At 42.0% G+C, this 19,596-nt stretch overlaps 1 protein-coding gene across 1 annotated transcript in view; it reads left to right on the top strand.

The window, feature by feature from the left end:
• The window catches only part of LOC133386855 (adhesion G protein-coupled receptor E3-like), a 40,883-nt gene extending 26,235 nt beyond the window's left edge, over positions 1–14,648 (top strand). The window contains exons 9-17 of the mRNA XM_061630625.1: positions 430–614; positions 952–1,122; positions 3,272–3,463; positions 3,609–3,844; positions 5,197–5,263; positions 6,123–6,214; positions 7,429–7,597; positions 10,562–10,660; positions 12,553–14,648. Of these exons, the coding sequence (XP_061486609.1) occupies positions 430–614; positions 952–1,122; positions 3,272–3,463; positions 3,609–3,844; positions 5,197–5,263; positions 6,123–6,214; positions 7,429–7,597; positions 10,562–10,660; positions 12,553–12,615 (1,274 nt within the window). The 3' untranslated portion in view covers positions 12,616–14,648. The remainder of the gene's footprint in view (positions 1–429; positions 615–951; positions 1,123–3,271; positions 3,464–3,608; positions 3,845–5,196; positions 5,264–6,122; positions 6,215–7,428; positions 7,598–10,561; positions 10,661–12,552) is intronic.
• The last annotated feature ends 4,948 nt before the right edge of the window (positions 14,649–19,596 follow it).

Raw genomic sequence — 19,596 nt, 5'->3', positions numbered from 1 at the left:
TCTGATCTATGGATGGGTCCATATTACTTTTGCATATGTTCACTCATGTCTGTTTGATCCCAGTTCCACATTAATCTGTATTTTTAAAAGAAAAAAAATCTATATGATTATTTTATTTTATTTTTTAAATGCATTTTCTGCAACAATATGCATTTTACATGTATTTTGCTATGTGCTTTCACCTGACTGTCAGAACTTTTGAGGTGCGCAGAAGCTAGTAGATAATTAATTTTCAATAAAGTAATGTTCCAATCTGCACATTAGTCCAAAAGGTGTATGTTGTAGAAGAAGGACTTACTGGAGTTGGAAAATGTGAATTAGGGAGGTTCACCTTTAAATTCACACTGAACTGAATTTCTTCCCCCATGGCTAGGTTTGTAGTATGCAATTTCCCTATTCTGTCTCTGATTTTGCTTGTTTCTGTTGCAGGTCCTGTTGCTGTGGCTTTTATGACATACAGTGGGTTGGACTCACTCCTGAGTGGGACTTTTCTGCAGGATGAGACTCTGCTGGGAAAAAGCTTCCACATGAACTCCAAGGTGGTAAGCGCTTCTGCCAGTAGATGGACGAGGAATCTTTCCAGGCCTGTCAACCTCATTCTTCATCACCTAGAGGTGCGTAAATGAATTCTGTATATCTGGGAAATGTCAAACATCTTTCACTGTCCATCTTTTGAATACGTATTAAGACATGATAGGAAAATTTAGAGCCAGACCAATGTCCTCAGCTGAACTCCCTCTCCTGATCCAAGCTTTGCTCCCTGTCAGTCCAACATAGACAGGTATGCCAGCATATCGGAAATGCTGTCATATACACTGTTCCTTTTTGCTTGTCTTGTATTTGATACCTGTTAATTTTTACTTCATGGCCCCTAATCTGTGCATCAGAGAGATGCACAAGTGTCGCTGGACTTTCTACACAGCTTCCTTCAACCCTTACCCTTTCTTGCAGAACAAAGTTCCCCAAGAGAAAGCTATTTGTGTGCACTGGAACTCTGCAGGCAGAGATGGTGCCTGGTCCCCTGAGGGCTGCCGGCACCTCCATTCTAACACCACTCATTCAGAATGCAGCTGTCAGTACCTGTCCAGCTATGCTGTGCTGATGGCCCCCATTCCTAAGCAGGTATGTCAGACTCAGGTTTGAAAATGGCTTAGTTCCCTATGGAAGGAAACAATGAAACAGGAGATCCTAAGTCACCATTATTCCATTTATTTTTGATCTTGCTAAACTCAGGCCAATGGACAGAGTGGTTTAACAGTCAGCTCCTCTGCCCATAGAATTCTGGGAACTGGAGCTCTGTGAGGGGAATAGCGGTCTCCTAAAAACCCTCAGCCCCATTCACAAACTACACTTCCCAGGATTCTTTGGGGGAAGCCATGATTGCTTAAACTTAAATAAATGTCTGATGTGGATGTGGCCTCAAACTGAACATTATAGTTTTGGAATTTTCAGTAAAGTATTTCAGAGGTTAGTGAAACTGCTCTAGAAGTTAGTAAAGAAACACATCTACAGAATACTCATTAAAACAGCTGCAGATTTCTTTGCCATCATTAATGGTCAAAGGTGTAATCCAAGTCCCCGATCTGCTATACTGGAGGGGGTTTGGATGAAGCCCATATTACTAAGGAAGGAAAGATCTGTTAATTTCAGTTCTGTTTCTCATTTTTCCAGCCTTACATTCAGCTCTCTGCATTTCTGCAGCAATTTGCATTTTTTAAAAAGAATCCTCATGAAAATTCTCCTGTATTTTAGTGTGAATTTCTCCTAATGTGCAGTTTTGACTGAGATATACATTTTTGCAAGCAGTTTCTCCTAGTTTGAGTATGTTATTCTCACTAATATATTCATTTTTATACACATTTCTCCCAATACATGCATTTTTGTAAACATTGTTTAGTTGGAGAACTCTATTGCAAAATTTGGATAATTGCGAATTTTGAAGGATGGTTGTGGTTCAGTTTTCATATTGTTGCAAAAAGTGCAAATGTAATAAATTTGCCTTTAAATGCAAACTGAATCAAATTTCTCCACCATACCTATCTGCTGGTGGTGGTAGGGCTCTACCACCACAGAACTCCTTAATGTGCTCGCCCATTTTGAGGACCAAGCCTGGGCTGGCAAAGGATTCACTGGATCCTAAACTGGACCTGCTGCTGGCAAATTGCAGCAGGGCCCCAATTTGGGCCTGTTTGCTACTCTAGCCAGGAAGCTGTACCTGGTATAGTAAAAATACCTAGATTTTCCTGCCCTTTTCCTCCTACCCTGCCCAGTGTGAGTGGAGGGGCTGCTATTGCAGCAGTGGCTCTCCACTGTTGCCCTAACAGGGTAAGGATTACATCCAAAGTCTCTTTCTATGGACTAGAAAGAGAGAACCGAATTGAAAAAAGGGTTGCATCTCTGGAGGTTTCACTAAGAATTAGGAGGTAGGAGGGACTAATGCAGCGAGGAGGACCCTCTGACTAGGGATGGAGAAGGAATTCGTTTGGCCTGCTTTTCTCAGCAGACCAACCCAATTCAACAGTCCTGAGCTTTCTAGTTGATCGGAATGCAAGTTCCAATTAGATTGTGCAAAGTTAGAGGAATATCTACAAAAATGCATGCAATAAAGCATACAATAATGCACAATTTAAATGCAAAGTTTTCATGCATTTTTTTCAAAACCTCTAGATAAGATGATATGGAATGGGCTTATGACTGAGTGGACATCAACTTCCATCAGTCCCAATCAGCATGGCCGATGGTTAAGAATGATGGGAGTTGTAGACCAGCAATGACGGGAGAATGAATAATCAGATCTGTTCTGTCTTTCCTCAGAATTCCTCTGATGTGGCTTTTGAGGAGGAACCACCATATTCACATTGAACTTTGCTTGAGGTGAAATCTGTGGCACTAGGAATGTACAGAATTTACAAGTCAATTGAGATTGACTATTAAGGTTGTGTTAACAATGGTAGCAAATGTTCAAACTACCATTCTGAAGGCTGCCGCTTCTGAAAATCAGTATGATACCTCCAGATTAAATTGTGTCATTAAATAAATTGTATTTAACGCATAACTGTTAGATTTATAGTTTTTAAAATATTTCAATAAGATGCTTAGCACTTCAGTTTTTAACCATAGCACCACTGACGCCTGTGGACTGAGAGTGACTTAAATCAGCTGAGGATTTTGTTCCTTTATATGGAAGTCAAATCAGCTAGATAAAGTGTAAAAACAACTTGCTTATCAAAAGTTAATTTTTGGTTCTGAGAGCTCCTGTCCTATGTTACAGGGAGATCTAATCCTCTTCATTATCAGCTACATTGGACTGATCATCTCACTCATCTGCCTCTTCCTGACTATTGTTACGTTTCTCTGTTGCCACTCCATCCAGAACAGCAGCACATTCATCCACCTACAGCTGAGCATCTGCCTCTTCTTTGCTGATCTCTTCATAATTGGGATAGACAAAACATACAACAAGGTATTTGAACACATCCTGGAAGAATGTGTGTGACTTGATAACTCTACTTACTAGAGTATCCCATTCAGTTATGCAATCCAACCCAAAGCAAGACAAGAATCAAGTACTGAGTACTGACAAAGGGTAGCTTTTATTTCTGATCCAGATCCTGTGCTCGGTCATAGCTGGAACACTGCAGTACCTCTTCCTGGCCTGTTTCAGGTGGATGTTCTTGGAAGGTGTGAATCTCTACGTCATTGTCAAAAACCTGAAAGTGGCAAATTATAGTGGTGCCAGCAAGTGTATGAAGATATCCATGTATCTTTCTGGCTATGGGCTCCCTGCCATGATAGTAGCCATTTCTGCAGCAATTGCACCCAGGTCCTATGGGACTCATTATCAGTAAGTGTCAGTTTTAGAGTGTGGTATAATGGTTAGAGTGTCGGACTGGGACTTGGGAGACTATGGTTCTAATTCCCACTCAGCCATGAAGCTCACTGGTGGTCTTGGGTCAGTCACTGCCTCTCCACCTAGCCTACCTCACAGGTTTGTGAGGATAAAATGGAGAGAGGGGAGAACCATGTTTGTACACCACTTTGAACATATTGAAGGAAAGATGGGATATAAATGTAGTAAATAAATAATTACATACGCCATGTAGGGTTTAATGAAAGAGGGAGCTCTATAAAGGTCTCTCTTCAGAATATACTGTTAGTTCCATATAGCTAACATATTTCACTTGCACCTCAACCTTGAACATGTTTACTTGAAAGTAAGACCCATTGACTTTAACTCAAGATATTCCCATGGATGTTTTTATGCAGATCAGATTCCACTTCCTTGACTTTGTAATAAAAAAACGCAAGGGGTTCTGCATCACATTGATTCCAAAATCATGAGCTGATACTCATCAGCAGGACAAGAGTCTTTGGGACGGGTGGCTCATCAAGATATAGGAATGATCTGTTCGAGCAATGGTGCACAATGAGATTCAATTGGACTGTCTGATCAAAATCTCCATAGTTAAGCATATTGCTATGTTGTGCTGTTTATTCTTTGGAGACTAATGATGATTGAAGTTAATGGTTAATGTTAAAACACAGGGCCCTTTTGGGTAACCAAGGTGTCAAGAGCTAACTTTGGTCAATAGAGGTCCACCATAGGTATAATCCCATTATTTTGCGATCAAAATAATGTGAGCCATTAATTTTAACCCACTTTTTGCCCCTACCTATCAAGCTAGACGTCTGGCTTCAGAAGTTAATCTCCACATCTACCACAACCTCCAGGCACCCTGATGCTTGAATAGACTACATCTTTGGGAGTAACTTCCATTTAAATCAATGGGACTTAATTTCAAGTAAATGTGCTTAAGATTGGGGTGTAACTGAAGTACCTTACACATACCCGTACACTGTCTCAATAAGCAAACATGGGCTACTTATAATTTTGCTAACTTCTGCCAAGAACAAGGCATGCCTAGAAAGCTTGTTCTACCCCGAGACCTTGAATCTGGTCTTTATCAGCCTCCAGGTTCCACATTTCCCCCTAATGCACACTCAAACTACAAATGTCTGTTCTGATTTCTCATTTGGATGTTTTCAGGTTCCTGTAATCTGAAAATGATAAATAAATGCAGGCTTGTTCCAGTTTACATGAACATATGCGAATATACATATTCAGGGAAAACTGTAGCTTTAGTAACTTGTGGGTTTTCCTAAAGTTCTGCTGATGTGATTCCCCCCCCCCCTTAGTTGCTGGATTAACCGTGAGAAGGGTTTTATCTGGAGCTTCCTGGGACCTGTCTGTGCTATAATTGGGGTCAGTAAAAATAGCTCACATTTTCTAAAAACAGTGAAATGAAGGGATTTAATAGAATTGACTCTAGGGCAAGAAAGGCAGGAAAACACAGACCTAATCAAAATGCCACAAAAAGAGATGAATCAGTCTTATTTGGGGGTGGCCACTTTCTTTATATAATGTTATTAATAAGCAGTTGATCTTTCACAATTACTGGGTTCCTTGGAAGAAGTTTTCAGATGTATCAGTTGTGAAAACAAAGACAGAAAAAAGGTGCAATTTCCTCTATGCAGGGGAAATTCCTAGGTACCAACTTCTCCTGCTCAGAGCTGCAATTTTACAAAGGGAAAGAAGGAGGAGAGGCAGGCAGCCATTTTGGAACACAGAACACGGTTATACACGGTAGGACCATTGGTCCACATAGCTCAGTATTGTCAACACTAACTGGCAGTGGCTCTCCAGGGTTTCAGGCAGGAGTCCTTATCCTGGGGCAGACCACCTTGGGCTTGCTGAACATCTTCCTGCTTTATAACGGCTAGAGAAAAAGAAGCAGTTTATGGGCTAAGAGGCGGAATTCTTAATTCTTGTTTTCATCCCTATGTAGGATGGAAATCAGGATCTATTCACTAAGGCACAAAGTACTGGATCAGAACCCACTTTGGTTTTCTTTGGCTTCAGATCCAGAGTTCCTCAAATACAAGAAGGGTTTCTTGTGCAGGAACACCAAATTTATTTCAATTGTGCAACATGAATTTCCTGCTATTCAATTAAATTCCACGGGCAAAACAGCAAAAGTCTGAAAGCATCCTAAAAATTGTGCCTTGCAGTTTCTAGTGGGAGTTTCTTGACCATTTCCTCAGATTATTTTTTTCTTTCTTAGATCAACATAGTGTTTTTCTGCCTTACTCTGAAGAACTTGCATGAGAAGCTTGCATCTCTCAATTCAGAGGTAACTACCCTCAGAAATACTAGGTAAGACAAACCACACAGCAGTTTGTGCAAAACTATGTACCCAGTTGCAACTGGTGATTTAAAAATGGGGCCTGGTGTGAGTGGCACTTGGGTTGTTGCAACATTTCAGACTTCCTTTCAATGCTAGAGCTTAGCTTTGGAAGATAGGAAATAGTATTCATAAGAGTATCTGTGAGCCTATGCGGAATGCTTTCTTTCACCAGTGGAGTACTTGCAACCAGTAGTCACTTATTGCAGAAAGAAAAGCAATAAATTCTAGGTAGGCTTGAGCCCCAGGAGGTGGCAGGGTAGGGTAGTGGAAGAGAGATGAAAATATAGGTGGGAAAAGGATCATTCCTCTTACTCATTCACGTGTCCATCTCTCTCCCCTCCCCCCACACTAGGGATGAGCTAGAATTCCATCCAATTTGGATTTGGTACCAAATTTTCCATTAATTTGCTTATTCATTATTGTTGTGGATTGGATTTTTATGTAGTGATTTCCTGCAGCTATTTTTGGAAACAGATTTTTTTTAAAAGATCTGCATCTAAAATACTGATATCAATATTGATATTTTTAACACTATTTCCTTCAATTTATTTATATTTCCTTTTGAAATATTAATATTTCCTTTAAAAATAGTGATACTAATATCAACATTTTTTCTGAAGGAAAAAAACAGATTGGTAAAAGCAGTGGCTTGTGAACAGAGAATGAAGTTGAATAGATACCAGCCTGTTAGGTTGACAAAATGCTTTCTAGCCAGCACCAGCCAACAGATCTCATCCCTACTCCATGCTGACTCCTACAAAATCTGGCTGGCTCCTACATTCTTTAAATATTTTGCATACCTGTCTCTACAAGGTGTAGTGATGTGTTGAGGCCAATGACATTACAAAAACATAGTGGTAGCATAGCAAGGGGACGCTGAAGAAGGAGCTTGTCCACATCTCTAGTTCCTCAGACTTGCAGGGAGTGTCACTGAGATGAATAGGAAATGTAGTCCCCTTGCAGTCTTCTCCAAAGGCTCTTGTTCTTTTGCCAGTGTCAATGGTTAATCTCAACTATTTCCGTTCAGTGATATCCTCTCCTGTCTTGTGAGCCTTCCATCAAACATGAATGAAGAACATAAAGTTTCAAAGACAGGGTGGTCTGGGATCATTTCAGATGCTGTCTTCCTAGCACTCGCCTTTCCTATCATTGACATCCATGCTGTTGCCTTTCTCTGTTGTAGGTCCCTGACATTTAAGGCAATGGGCCATGTGTTCATCCTGGGCCTGACTTGGTGCCTGGGCCTCTTTCAGTTTGGCCCTCTGGCTGATGTTATGGCATACCTGTTCACAATCACCAACAGTGTGCAGGGAGTCTTCATTTTCCTGGTGCACTGCTTGCTCAACAGAAAGGTAATGTATAGAACAAGAGAGGACAGCACTTAAAGCAAGCAACGTCCAATATAACACGGGGCATATAGGTTACAAGATAAACATGAATGAAGTACATAGTCCAGATTTTCAAGGCTGTCTCCTGGTTTTTGTGGGCCCCTGATCAAAGACAATCAGTGCCTCCTTGCTCTCCCAATCATAGCCTCACTCAAAAAAAAAAAAAGAGAGAGAGAGAGAGAGAATGTTGGTGTGGCCCTGCCAGCAAGTCCTGAGCAGATCAATGCTATAAGGGTACCTTGGCTTCAGAATCCAGGGCCTCCCTCTTCCTCCTCCTCCTATGGCTCCCCCATGACCATTTATATTGCTAGAACAAGAATTCAGATTTAAACTCTGAAATCTCACTTCAACAGTTTTTGCCTTTGAGCAACCTTGTGGTTGTTCAATGTAGTCTAATTATATTGGCCTTTACATGCAACATTTTTAGTGTTCTATCATCTGTTTGCTGCCCTGGGCTTCTTTTGAGAGGAAGGGTGAGATATAAATTAAATAAATGAATAAAAAATAAAATGGATTATGTTCTAGTCTAGTAAATGCAGATTCCACTGAGAATTAGAGTGATGGCACATCTTTATTAAGTATCCACTTTCTGTGCTCCTCCCTACCTTCTTTTCCCATCCTTTCTGGCAGTGTCTCACTCCCCCCATTCTCCATTATGTAATCGGACAATACTGGAGTTCTCAAGTGTGAAGACAATGAACCAGAACCCTGAGATTAATTTTAGAGAAGCTTAGCAGACTAGGAGCAGAGAAAGTGGGTGGTTTGAGGTACCCAGCTGCACTCCAGAGCGGAGGACTGATGGGGGGGAGAGGGAAGCGAAATGTCCTGCCAGAAGCAAGGGGCAGCAGGAAGGGAGACAGGATGAAGTTAGGAGGTGGTGTGAAGAAGAGAGAGGCAAGGGATGGCGGAAGAGCAGGAGAGAACAGGATTTCTTTATTTCCATTGATGAATTGCTTCGCATAAAATATCTTAAAGTGATGTGACACTAAAAACATCAATAATAAAAATGATTACAACAATTCCGTATAAAAACCCAATTTCATATATTGTATTTTGGTTTTTTTCTGTAAGCCACCTTGAGACATATGAAAAGCTGGTTATGCATTTCTTAATAAAAATATATGAAAACAATGAAAATTCATATATAAAAGCTATTTCAAATCCAGTACAGATACAGAATGTATCTGCCTTTAAAGGCCTGTTGAAAAAGGAAGCTCTTCAATATGACTGAAAAGACAATAGAGAGGGTGCCTGTCTAATATGTGACAGGAGGGAGTTAACAGCTGGTTGTTGATAATGTATTAGAAATCACACACAAGGGAGATGGCTACTCGGGCATTAAAGGAGGCCCAGTGTTTGCTAGAGAGGGTAATTCTATGAATCAGATCAGAAAAAGAATAGTGAGTTCAACGAGACTGTTCACACATGCAGCTGTGAATCACTGATGGCTCATCCACATGGCGATTTAGTGTGTGTGTGGTGCTACTTGCATCCCCTTGTAATTCGCATGGTTCATATGCCACTGCAGACAAGCAGAAGCTATCACACAGTTTCCCCCTTTAAATCCATATTAACCCAATCCAATTATAACGCAGAAAGGAAAGGAAAAATCATCACAGCTGCGCTGCGCTCCACCTTGTAGGGGCTTTGCTTCAGTTTTTTTTAGTGGGTGGGCTCTCTTTTAATGCCCCATGGCCCACTCCCCCTCTCTCTGCCGCTCGCAAAAGCTGCCGCAGCCACTGCCTGCTTTGCCTTTTCACTCACTCCCCCCATCCACCTTTCACTCAGGCTGGAACAATGGAGAAGGGGGAGTGTAGTCAGTTTCATTTTGTGTGTGTCAATTTCACACCAAGGTGCTCTCCCGACTTCAGCCTTGAACTGGAGGGAGTAAACATGTAATATTAGAGGGTGGGGTCACAAGGAAACAGCAACACTAATCTTTCCCAGAGGAATGCCTGCTAGTGTGAGTGGAAAACAGCAGATTTGAAGCTACCGAGTGTGGACCTTGCAAATCTATCACGACAGTAAAAGCAGTATCTTGAGTACTGAGGCATGCTCCCATGTGGATAAGCCCTGAGTGATAGAGATGGGTAAGAAAAGAGATTCAGTTCACATTTCAAGCCACATCTGTTGAATTTGCACTTTCTGAAACAATATGAGAACCAAAACACAGCCATCCATTGGAATATGCACTTATTTGAATGTTTGCAGTGCAGTTCATCAACCAAACGTTTACATGCATATGTTAGGGTACGTGTGCATAAAAATGAATATTTGAGTGAAAATAACACAAAAATGCATGATATGATGAGAAATTGCTTGCAAAAATGTGTACAGTAGTCAAAACTGCCGACAAAAGTGTATTCATTAGGAGAAATTCGCAGTAAAATGCCAGAGAATTTTCATAAGGATTTTTTTAAAAATCACAAGATGCTGCAGAAAGATGGAGACCTGAATTTAAGATTGGAAAAATGAGAAACTGAGAGAACCATAACTGCTGGATCTTTCCATCCCTAGTGATGAGACATCAAGCAAAGTGTTACTAAGTGATGAACAAGCTTGAGTAACTGCGTGAGTAGTTAATAGACTGAAGATGGATATCAGAGAAGGCAGCGAGAGAGGAATTTGATTATCAACAGTATGGATAATGAAGTATTCAAGAAGGAAAGCTATATATCAAAGGCTGAGAGGAAGGATGAAATAAGAACAGGGCAGTGGGAAGAAGAGAAATGGATGGGATGTACTTCAAAGGAATAGCAAATAACAGAAGTTGGAAAAAGAGCAATTAAACAGGGACAGGGGGAAGGTTAGACAGTCACCATGTCACTTCTCAGCATCATGTGAGAAGGAGAGGCAGCTATGCAAGGGAGCACTTACAGTGGCAGAATAGACAGTTCTCACTATTGGCTTTGTATTTTGGATCTTCAGGTGAGAGAAATATACTGGCGTTTGATTTCTTGCAAGAAGGATATCCAGCCTCCTGTTTCTGAGATGTCTGTGACTTCTGTCCCCATCAGCTCTCCTTTGGTAAGACAGATGCATGATCCAGAGATTTTTATAAAACCAGCAGTGATATGGTTAACCTTGCCTCTGTCAGCACTTTGTATTCATGGAGGTCTGAATTCTTAGGATATCTGCACATTTAGGGGGTCGGATTTGCTTCTTCAGTACACTTGATCCTCTTGTTAAAACACCTTCTATCTGCAGATTGTAGATGGGAGAAGACAGCTGGGCCATCATGGGGTTATCATACGCATGGCCACAAAGAGCAATGAGGGTAAAAGTTCTTCTGCATTGCATCATACCTTTCTTTCTGGGAGCTTCTTTCTACCTTTCACTCTCAGTGAAAGGTGAGAGTTCTCAGTGAGGTGAGAGTTCAACACTAGAGAGCCCATCTAAGCAATTGGAGCTTTGTCTATAATAAAAGCATTGGAGGCAGAGCTGTGCTGAAAATTTTGTTTTTGACCATTTGTTGGATGGGCATGAAACAAAACACTCCAGAAAAATCCTTGGGGTGGGGGGTGGAGGAGAGAAATTGCTTTGAAATCTTGGAAGTTCCTTTTTTAACTTTTTTTTAAAATTCCATTAAAATTCCATGCTGCTGAATATGGTGCAACGCTCTCACTGTAGCTCCCCACTGGCCATGCAACACGCAGGGCCAGCACCAGACTTCAGCAGGTCCTCAAAGGTGCTGGTGGCAGCACTGCTGCTGCTGGAGGCTTAAATAGGCCTAGCCATGCTAGCTCACTGTGTGCACATGCCTGCCATCTAGGTTGATATGAAGCATGTGTGCGTAGTGTACTGATGCAGCCAGGTCTATTTAAACTCCCGGTGACAGTAGTGCAATACGGGAAGTGGCGTGGCCAGCCTGTGGAAGTGAGAGGGTGGTTCACGCTCTGCAATCCATGCCAGCATCGGCGCTCTGTGACCTGGCGTGGATCGTGGAGTGGGAACTACACCTGCCCGATCCCAACAGCAGAGGCCCCTCTCAGCTGCAGGGGCTCTCGGCCAATGCCCAAGCTGGCTATCCCAGTAATGTAAGTGGCAATCCCCTCCCCAAAATTTTATAGAAATTTATTTTTCCTTCCCACCTCAAAAGCAGCAGAACATTACCCCATTTTAATAGGGGGAGAATCTTATTGGAAAACTGGGAAGTCATGGTGATGGAAAAGAATCTCAGCCCAGCCTTAATTTCAGGCTCATATCTTGATAAACTAATCAGGGTGTAATCCTAACCCTATCCACAACCCAGCCAGGCTTAATGCATATTGGCCGGGGCAGAAGGTGAGGGGACAGGCAGGTTGCTGCCCCAGCCTGGAGCTAGCACAGCAATTGGGCCCAAATCAGGCCCACTGCTATCATGTGAATGCAGTGGGCCAGGTTTTGCATGCAACAGATCTGGGGCCAGTTCAGCCTCTCTGCAGTTGCTCCCTGCCCATCTCAGAGCTTTTTGCTGGCTGCAGTCGGCAAGGGACCCTTCAGCAGATGAAAGGGGGAGCTCCATACTGGCAGAACTACATTGGTATCACTCTGCAGGTGGATGTCAGGACCACCTCCGTCCAGTCCAGTGCCTTTCTCAAGACCAGTGCAAAGGGTGGTTGGATTGCTCTGTCACAGAAGTATTTTAAAGATCCTATATTTCATGGAAATGTTTACAGTTGATGTGTTCAGATATTACCAGCTGTGGTTCTAAAAAGTGCCACTAAACAAAAGAGTTGTAGGTCTTCATGAGTGTTGCAGAAATTTTGCCCCATACAATGTAGGTTCTTCCAGTTAAATGCTGAAAGCATCTAATTGGCTTTTTAAAGGTAGAAATTTTAAATCTAGGCAGGCTCCTCTGTTCTGAAGTTTGCACTGTGTTTTGCTTATACATTTAAGTTGCAGCCTGCTGAAAGCATTAAAGAATGTCTTTTTTTCAGAAAAATGAGGAAACTACTGCTTCAGGACAGCAACAGAAGGTGGAATGGGAGGGAGAGGCATAATCAAATAACCTGTTTTGGTCTCTTCCTCTTGTGTCCAAAATACACAGAATGAAGCTGGACTTGCTATGGGATTTTTTTTTTCATATCCAGGCAATTATTCCTTGTCTGGTTGACTCTCATCTTTTTGATGTACCAGGAATCCAGAACCATGGAGATGCTGATTTTTAAGTCCTTTCCTATTGCAATTAGAGCGCCAGTGTGGCATAGTGGCTGGAGTGCTGGACAATTACCTGGGAGACCACAGTTCGAATCCCCACACAGCCATGACCTCACTGGGTGACCTTGGGCCAGTCACTGCCTCTCAGCCTCAGAGGAAGGCAATGGTAAACCACCTCTGAATACCGCTTACCATGAAAGCCCTATTCATAGGGTCACCGTAAGTCGGGATCGACTTGAAGGCAGTCCAGTGTAGTGTAGTATTGCAATTAGCATTTTCTCTTTGTAACTTAAAAAACAGTACACCAACCATCTCCAATATTCCTCTTGCACATTCCTTTTTTAGATAATAGAATGTGTTCTCTCAACAAAGCAATGGGCATGAATTGAACATGCACAGAGGACACATGGCTTTGTTTGTGGCTCTTCAATAGGGCCTATTGGCAATAACTGTTTATTTTAGGAAGCCCTGAACAAGGCTAGATGAGTAGATTCACTGTTGAGGTCAAAAGAGGCAAATTATCTGTACCCAGTCTCACAATTATGTGGGCACAGAAGACAAGTTCAGCTAATAATTTCACTTGCTGTTACTTGCTATGAAATACACACGCATGCACACAATCATCTTTGAGTGGGCTGAGGTTGTTGTTGCTAACTTGAAATGTGTAACTTCAGAACTAAATGAGGACTGTGGGACGATGTGTTTGGACTTCAGAGGTCCTTCTCCTTTATCTAATGAGCAATTCATCCAGCTCTTTTAGAATGCCAGCTGTGAGGGACCAATACACTTGTGGTGAGTCTACTTGGAAAAAGGCCATTTTAGTCCAGGATTCAAATGTGTTTCAATTTCATTTAATGTTAATGGATTATTATGAGAACCAACTGATTATGTACGCCACTTTTCAAATCATACTGGCCTACCTTATGAGGTGGTTGTGAGGATAAAGGTAATGACAATACATGGAAATAATATGAAATGCATGAAATAATGAAGACATCATCACCACTGTATTTTCCATTATATGCAGAATTAGTTCATGTTGCAGTCTGATTTGTGATGAGGAGCTTGTCTGGTGACAGACTGAACAGTACTTTGAGACAATCTGAAGATTCCTTCACTAAAAGAGTCACCCGTGTCCCACCCTGTAGAACAGGCTGCATAAATTGACCCTTAAATATGTTTCACCTTGTTAGAATGTGAAATGGAGAAGAGAGGAAAGGGAAATAGCTTTTGCTCCAGAGAAACTATGGGGGGAGTGAGAGGGCATAGTCCTATCCCCTCCACCCAGTTCAGGGGATAATGTTGGGGAGTTTGTGGCCCTCCAGTTGTTGCTGGACTATAACTCCCATCAACCCTGACCACTGGCTGTACTGGCTGGGGATGAAGTCCAACAACACATGGAAGGCCACAGGTTCCCCATTCCTGCATTAGGAGCAGCTATATCTCTGGCAAATCTCCAGTTCTGTGCATTGTATTATTGTACAGTAGTAGGTATATGTTATTTATAAGGCATAAAAAAAAATCTCAACAAAATGCTTTTATAGAACATTAGTGTTCTTTTCTCCATAACTTAAATCTGAGTGATTCTGAGAGTGGGACCTTGGACCTTGCCTTTTCCCACCTCACTCCCTCCTCCCTGACCCCTGAAATGATACCTCAGCTTCACTCTCAGTAAGTATCGGCTTTTGCACATGAATAGCTGCAGAAAAATATAGCTGTGGAACAGTTTATTCATCTGAAACTCATAATTTTCAGATCATATATGCAATAACAGTGTTTCTACCTACAGTTTTTTTCAAGATGTCAGACAATATTACTTTTTAAAAGGACCCAGCTGGACTTGCTACTTATTACCTCAAACACATTGCTGTGAAGTTAAGATGGAATTTGAATAAATTGATTAGTTGAACAATTACAGCATTTGCTATTATTTAAAGGCATAATTATTCTAGACTGCCTTTGGTGGTCCAGCTTGGTTGTTTGCTCTGTCAAAAACACTGTAGCATCCTCTTATGAACACAGCTCCTAGGATCCAGAGGTCCCCAGATGTGTTTTCGAAACCACGAGTGCAATCTCCTTGTGTCACCTAGAGGGGGAAAAAAGGATAGCCATCCGATGTGGGTGATTCTACATAAATATCATCCAAGAAATTAATTTGGGTAAAAAAGCATGGGGTACTATTCCAACATAAAAAAAGAGAAAGAAGGGGATTATCTCAAAAGAAAAGGAGAACAATAGCATAGATGCAACAACAAAAACAAACAATAGTGTACTTTATGTATTCAATCTAAATATATAGTATGATGTTCAAATCAATACAAATAAGCAAACTGTGCAAGTTAGCAAAGTTATAGGGAAAAAATTATTTTTGCTCTGCTTTGTTGGGAAAAATCATAGAATTGAGATGCAGTCTCATCCTTGGAACCAAATCAGCAGAATAATAGTAGGATTATTATTAAATCTCTTTTATGCTAGTAGGAAAAATGTTATTTCAGTGTAGTACATTTACACAATTGCACTAGCATAACCCTTACTCCAGCAGGAAGCTGCCAGCACCAGGGAGGGAGGGGATTGGGTAGATGATATGGAGGGAGTATAGCTTAGCTGGGAATCTCTGCTCACTCAAAGGTTCATCATGATGGCAATAAATGTGACAATATGCCTACAAAAGTAGTTGCCTCAGGAGAAAATACACTCCCATTGGTGTTAAAGGACAGAGGGGGCTGCTTTATACTGGGTTAGGCCAACGTCCGTCTCAAGTCCGCTCCTCCTGTTTCCACTGCATTGCTTCTTCCCACCAAACTATTACTTATCTCACAGTGTTGCCTCCTTTGCCATGGCTCTTTTAGTTTGTACTCTTGCCTATGTGCCCTCCCTTCTCCCTTGAAGAAAATGTGTTTCCCTCAAAGACCAATATCAATGGCTTGTGTGCCGTATCCTCAACATTGTTTGCATGGACTAGCTGGTACACAAATGAGACTCAAGCCTATCTCCTAGAAGAGCTGTTACCTATGGGTTGCACATGCCCACTGAGCCATGGAAAACTCTAATGGGGAGACCCTGTGGGTTGTTTTTAAGAATATTCATTGGGTGAAGGAGTGCTGAGTTGCATTTTGTGATGTCACCCTGCGCCTCTGACCAGAGTCACATATTGATTAGTACCTTCTACTCATGGACAATGTGGGGTATTGTTAATGAGCATAATCATGCTTGATAAGTCTCTGGAAGAGATGCCATGGATGATGGTGAGTGGTTATCGATGGTGTTACATTAACCCTACTCCTATTTCAGCTCCTCTTGTGCTTTTGACTGTGCTGAAAATGCAAGACCGTGCTATGCTGGCATAGGAGCCACCTGGCATAGTGGGATCATAGAATCAAACTGCCAGGTGTCATATGTTATGGGTTTGGGGGTTGAGATAGATGATTTCTATGAGTCGCCTTCCAATCTCTGATTTGGAATCCTGCACCTGGAGGTGGACTCTGCAGCTGAGAAACATGCTCCACTGGTCAGATGTCCCTTGTACTAGGGATGCTGTTTTTACCTCCATTTTCTGTTTGCACCATCCACAGTAAGGACTCAATGCCAGCTGCAAACATGGTGTTTTCTATTCACACTGAGGGGAAGGATCAATCATGTGGTTTCCTAATGACCACGTCCTCTAAGTTAACATTTCCAACCCCAGAAGTGTGAATATTTGGGGTAGTTTTTCCTTGTAGAATACAGCTGAAATACACATCTTTCTTTGAGCAGTGTTATGCTATTGTGCACAAGTTGGGGGGGGGGGAGAAAACAAAGGCACTGTTTGCAGCAACACAAAAAAGCAGAAGGAGGAGAGCAGCCAGAAGCTGATTTTCAGCCTACATGAAACAAAATGAATGAATGAAGGGAGGAGGAGGGAGTGGGCATGGAGAGGGGAAAGACTGACACACCCACTTAAAAGCATTGGAGTACAGGGGCGGCAAGCACTAAAGATATAGAGTGAAGATGCTTTTTCCTTCCCTTTTCGTATTATCAGAGGGTTAGGTTAATATGGATTTACAGGGGGGAAACTGTGATAGCTTTTGTGTGCCAGTAACGAAATGTGAACCATGCGAATTCAAAGGACATGTGAGTAGCACAAAACACACAGTAAACCACCGTGTAGATGAGCCCTCTATTGTTACTGAAACTCTTCAGGAGAGACACACACCCCTTCCTGGGACCTACGAGAGGCTTGTGTTTTTAGCAAGTCTGAGGAGTGGCTGGGAACTGGAGACTTGCAGAGAGGCCTGCTCTCTGCATGATGGCTTCAGGATACCTCCTATAAGCCTGGTGGGAAAACAAGATCTATTGGACTGCTAATGCTTTGAACCCCTTCGTCTTATGCTCAGGTTGTGAATGTGTGTAAGTAAACCATATTTCATAAACACACCATAGACTCTGCTGACCTTCTTTGCAAGGAAACTAAACCCTGGGCAAGGGCGGGGACCCCTGGAGATCTCTCACCGCTTAGAGATGGGATGGTGCACAACATGTTTAATATATTGAAAACATACAGTATACCAGTGTTTATATTTTTGCTGCTTCTAGATTATAACCCTTTCCCCTTTTCTTTCAGACAGGGCTAGAAAACCTCTGGCCTCCCCAATGTTGGGCTCCAGCTCCCATGAGCCTCAGGCAGTATAGCCAATGGTCAGAGATGATGCGAGTTGGAGTTGCACATCATCTGGAGGTCCACATAGGGTTGCCATCAAGTGTTGAAATAAATGAGCTATTACAACGATGGTACCCAGGGAGCAATGGGTCCCAGGGCACCCTTTTTCCTTTATTGCTTTTTCAGGAGTGCACTTGAGGTATTAGGAATTAGGATGATGCAGGGTGTATGTCATCCCTGCAAAGAGGAAATGGGGGGAAAACAGTATTTATTTCCACATTCTGTCTTCTGTGGAACTGACAAGCAAATACTTGTCTCGCCTGAAATGAAATACAAAAAATGATCTCACATTCCTACTTTTTGATGGAAAGTGTAACATCAGTCTTCCTGGGGATGTTCATGTACCCAGGTTTTGCATGTTGACAGGGGAAACTTTCCCAGGGTGTGAATAGTTTGTGTTCAGAGATGCACTACTAAGTGGCCATGGAGCTATGTTGGGGGGGGGAGGAGCTATGTTGGGGGGGAGGGGTCTGGTTGCTCATTGACAGAGCAGAGTCATCTTCTGAATCTGGGTTGGCCTTTTGCTTATAAGACAAACAAGTGTTGGCACAGATTTTATGATAATTTCTGTGTATCTAATTGGATTTCTTCCTAAATATTTTTTTCCTTTTTCTATTTTCAGCTCATGTGTTCATAAACATTTTGCACTTCTAATCTGCCCCAACCCTCTGATGAGTATCAGTCACCAGGGATCACAAGGACATGAGTACTCTTGCACTCATGTTCTACTTGTAATACATGTAGGCATCTGGTTGGTCATTGTAAGAAACAGGACAATAGATTACGTAGGCCTTTGGTCTGATCCATCAAGGCTGCTCTTACATTCATAACACCAATAAGGGTGTATTGTCTCACACTGCGTTGCCTCACAAGGAGTTGGAGAGATTGTTTAAACTTTAGCAGCAGCTTGCCTATTTCCCTATCAAACCAGAGTTAAAAGGCCATTTGTCACTATGGAAAGGGGCATTTGAATTTGATACTGAAGTACTTGAATGAGTCAAATCACATTAGTTGCAAACTTTATCAAGTTCCACCATGTCCTTGGGCAAGTCTCCAATTTCCATTCAGGTCCTCATCTATAAAATGGGAATAATAGTTATGTTCCTTGCAGGATTGTTTTTAGGGTGAGCACTTTACACATTCAAATGCCATGCAAATGATTGGTACTAGCAATCTCTTTTCCTACCCCAAACTATCAGAGCAGAAGTGCTCTAACTTTGGCAGGAGATGGCCTGCTAAATGGGTTCATTCTTGCCACACAACATTCCAATATGGTTATTCGTGAACAAGATGACCTGCAGCACGAGAGATCTTGTTTAATTCTTTGCAGACCTTAAGATAGTGATTGCACCAGCAACTGAACAGTGCAGGTGCCTGGATCCTGAAGTTCCACTTAGTTCAGTGTTACAAGCAACAACGCTATCCTTTGGTCAGTATGCAACCAATCTGTGGCCCAGTTCACAGCTAAGTTAGAACTGCATGTCTGCCAGTATCCACAGCACCAAAAGCTGGAAAGAGACAATCATTTTTACAAGAATTGCTTTGGGAGAGGAGCAGCATGTGTACACAGGATCCCTACAGATTGGTGTTTTATTAGGTGTGCAACATGTTCTTATTACAATGGTAGATTTTTTGTGCTTTATTAGTTGTTCTGCAATGTTTTCCCAATGCTACCACATTATTGCTGTCCAGTGGGGCTACAGTGCAACAAAAATGGGGACCCCCCCAAAAAAAATCCAGAACATTTGTGGTATGAAAAGTTATAGGATTTCAGCAGGAAGTTCCAGGATATGCACTGAATGGAAATGAAGCAGTATGACCACCCCAAAACATTTGCAGGCACAAATAATGTTGAAAGCAGAATCACATATGACTGACCTGACAGCATCATGAGCACAGATCATCTGGACAGGCCCACAATTTTCTTTTGTCCCACTGACATGTCTGATAAAACAGGTTTTGGAAGCTATACAAAAACTGCAAAGCCTGTTTTGAAAGGAGGGGTGAAAGTGGTGGAAGGAGAAGTGTCCATCCCATGAGAAGTGACCTAAACCATCTATGAAAAGGTGACAACTTTCTGTCTCCAGCCAAAGAGTTACAAAAAACAGACACAATTACATGATGAGAC

Source organism: Rhineura floridana, chromosome 6, assembly GCF_030035675.1.
Source record: "Rhineura floridana isolate rRhiFlo1 chromosome 6, rRhiFlo1.hap2, whole genome shotgun sequence".
NCBI classification, from domain to species: Eukaryota; Metazoa; Chordata; class Lepidosauria; order Squamata; family Rhineuridae; genus Rhineura; species Rhineura floridana.
The sequence above is the reverse complement of the archived record's forward strand: the minus strand, read 5'-3'. Positions and strand labels throughout refer to the sequence as shown.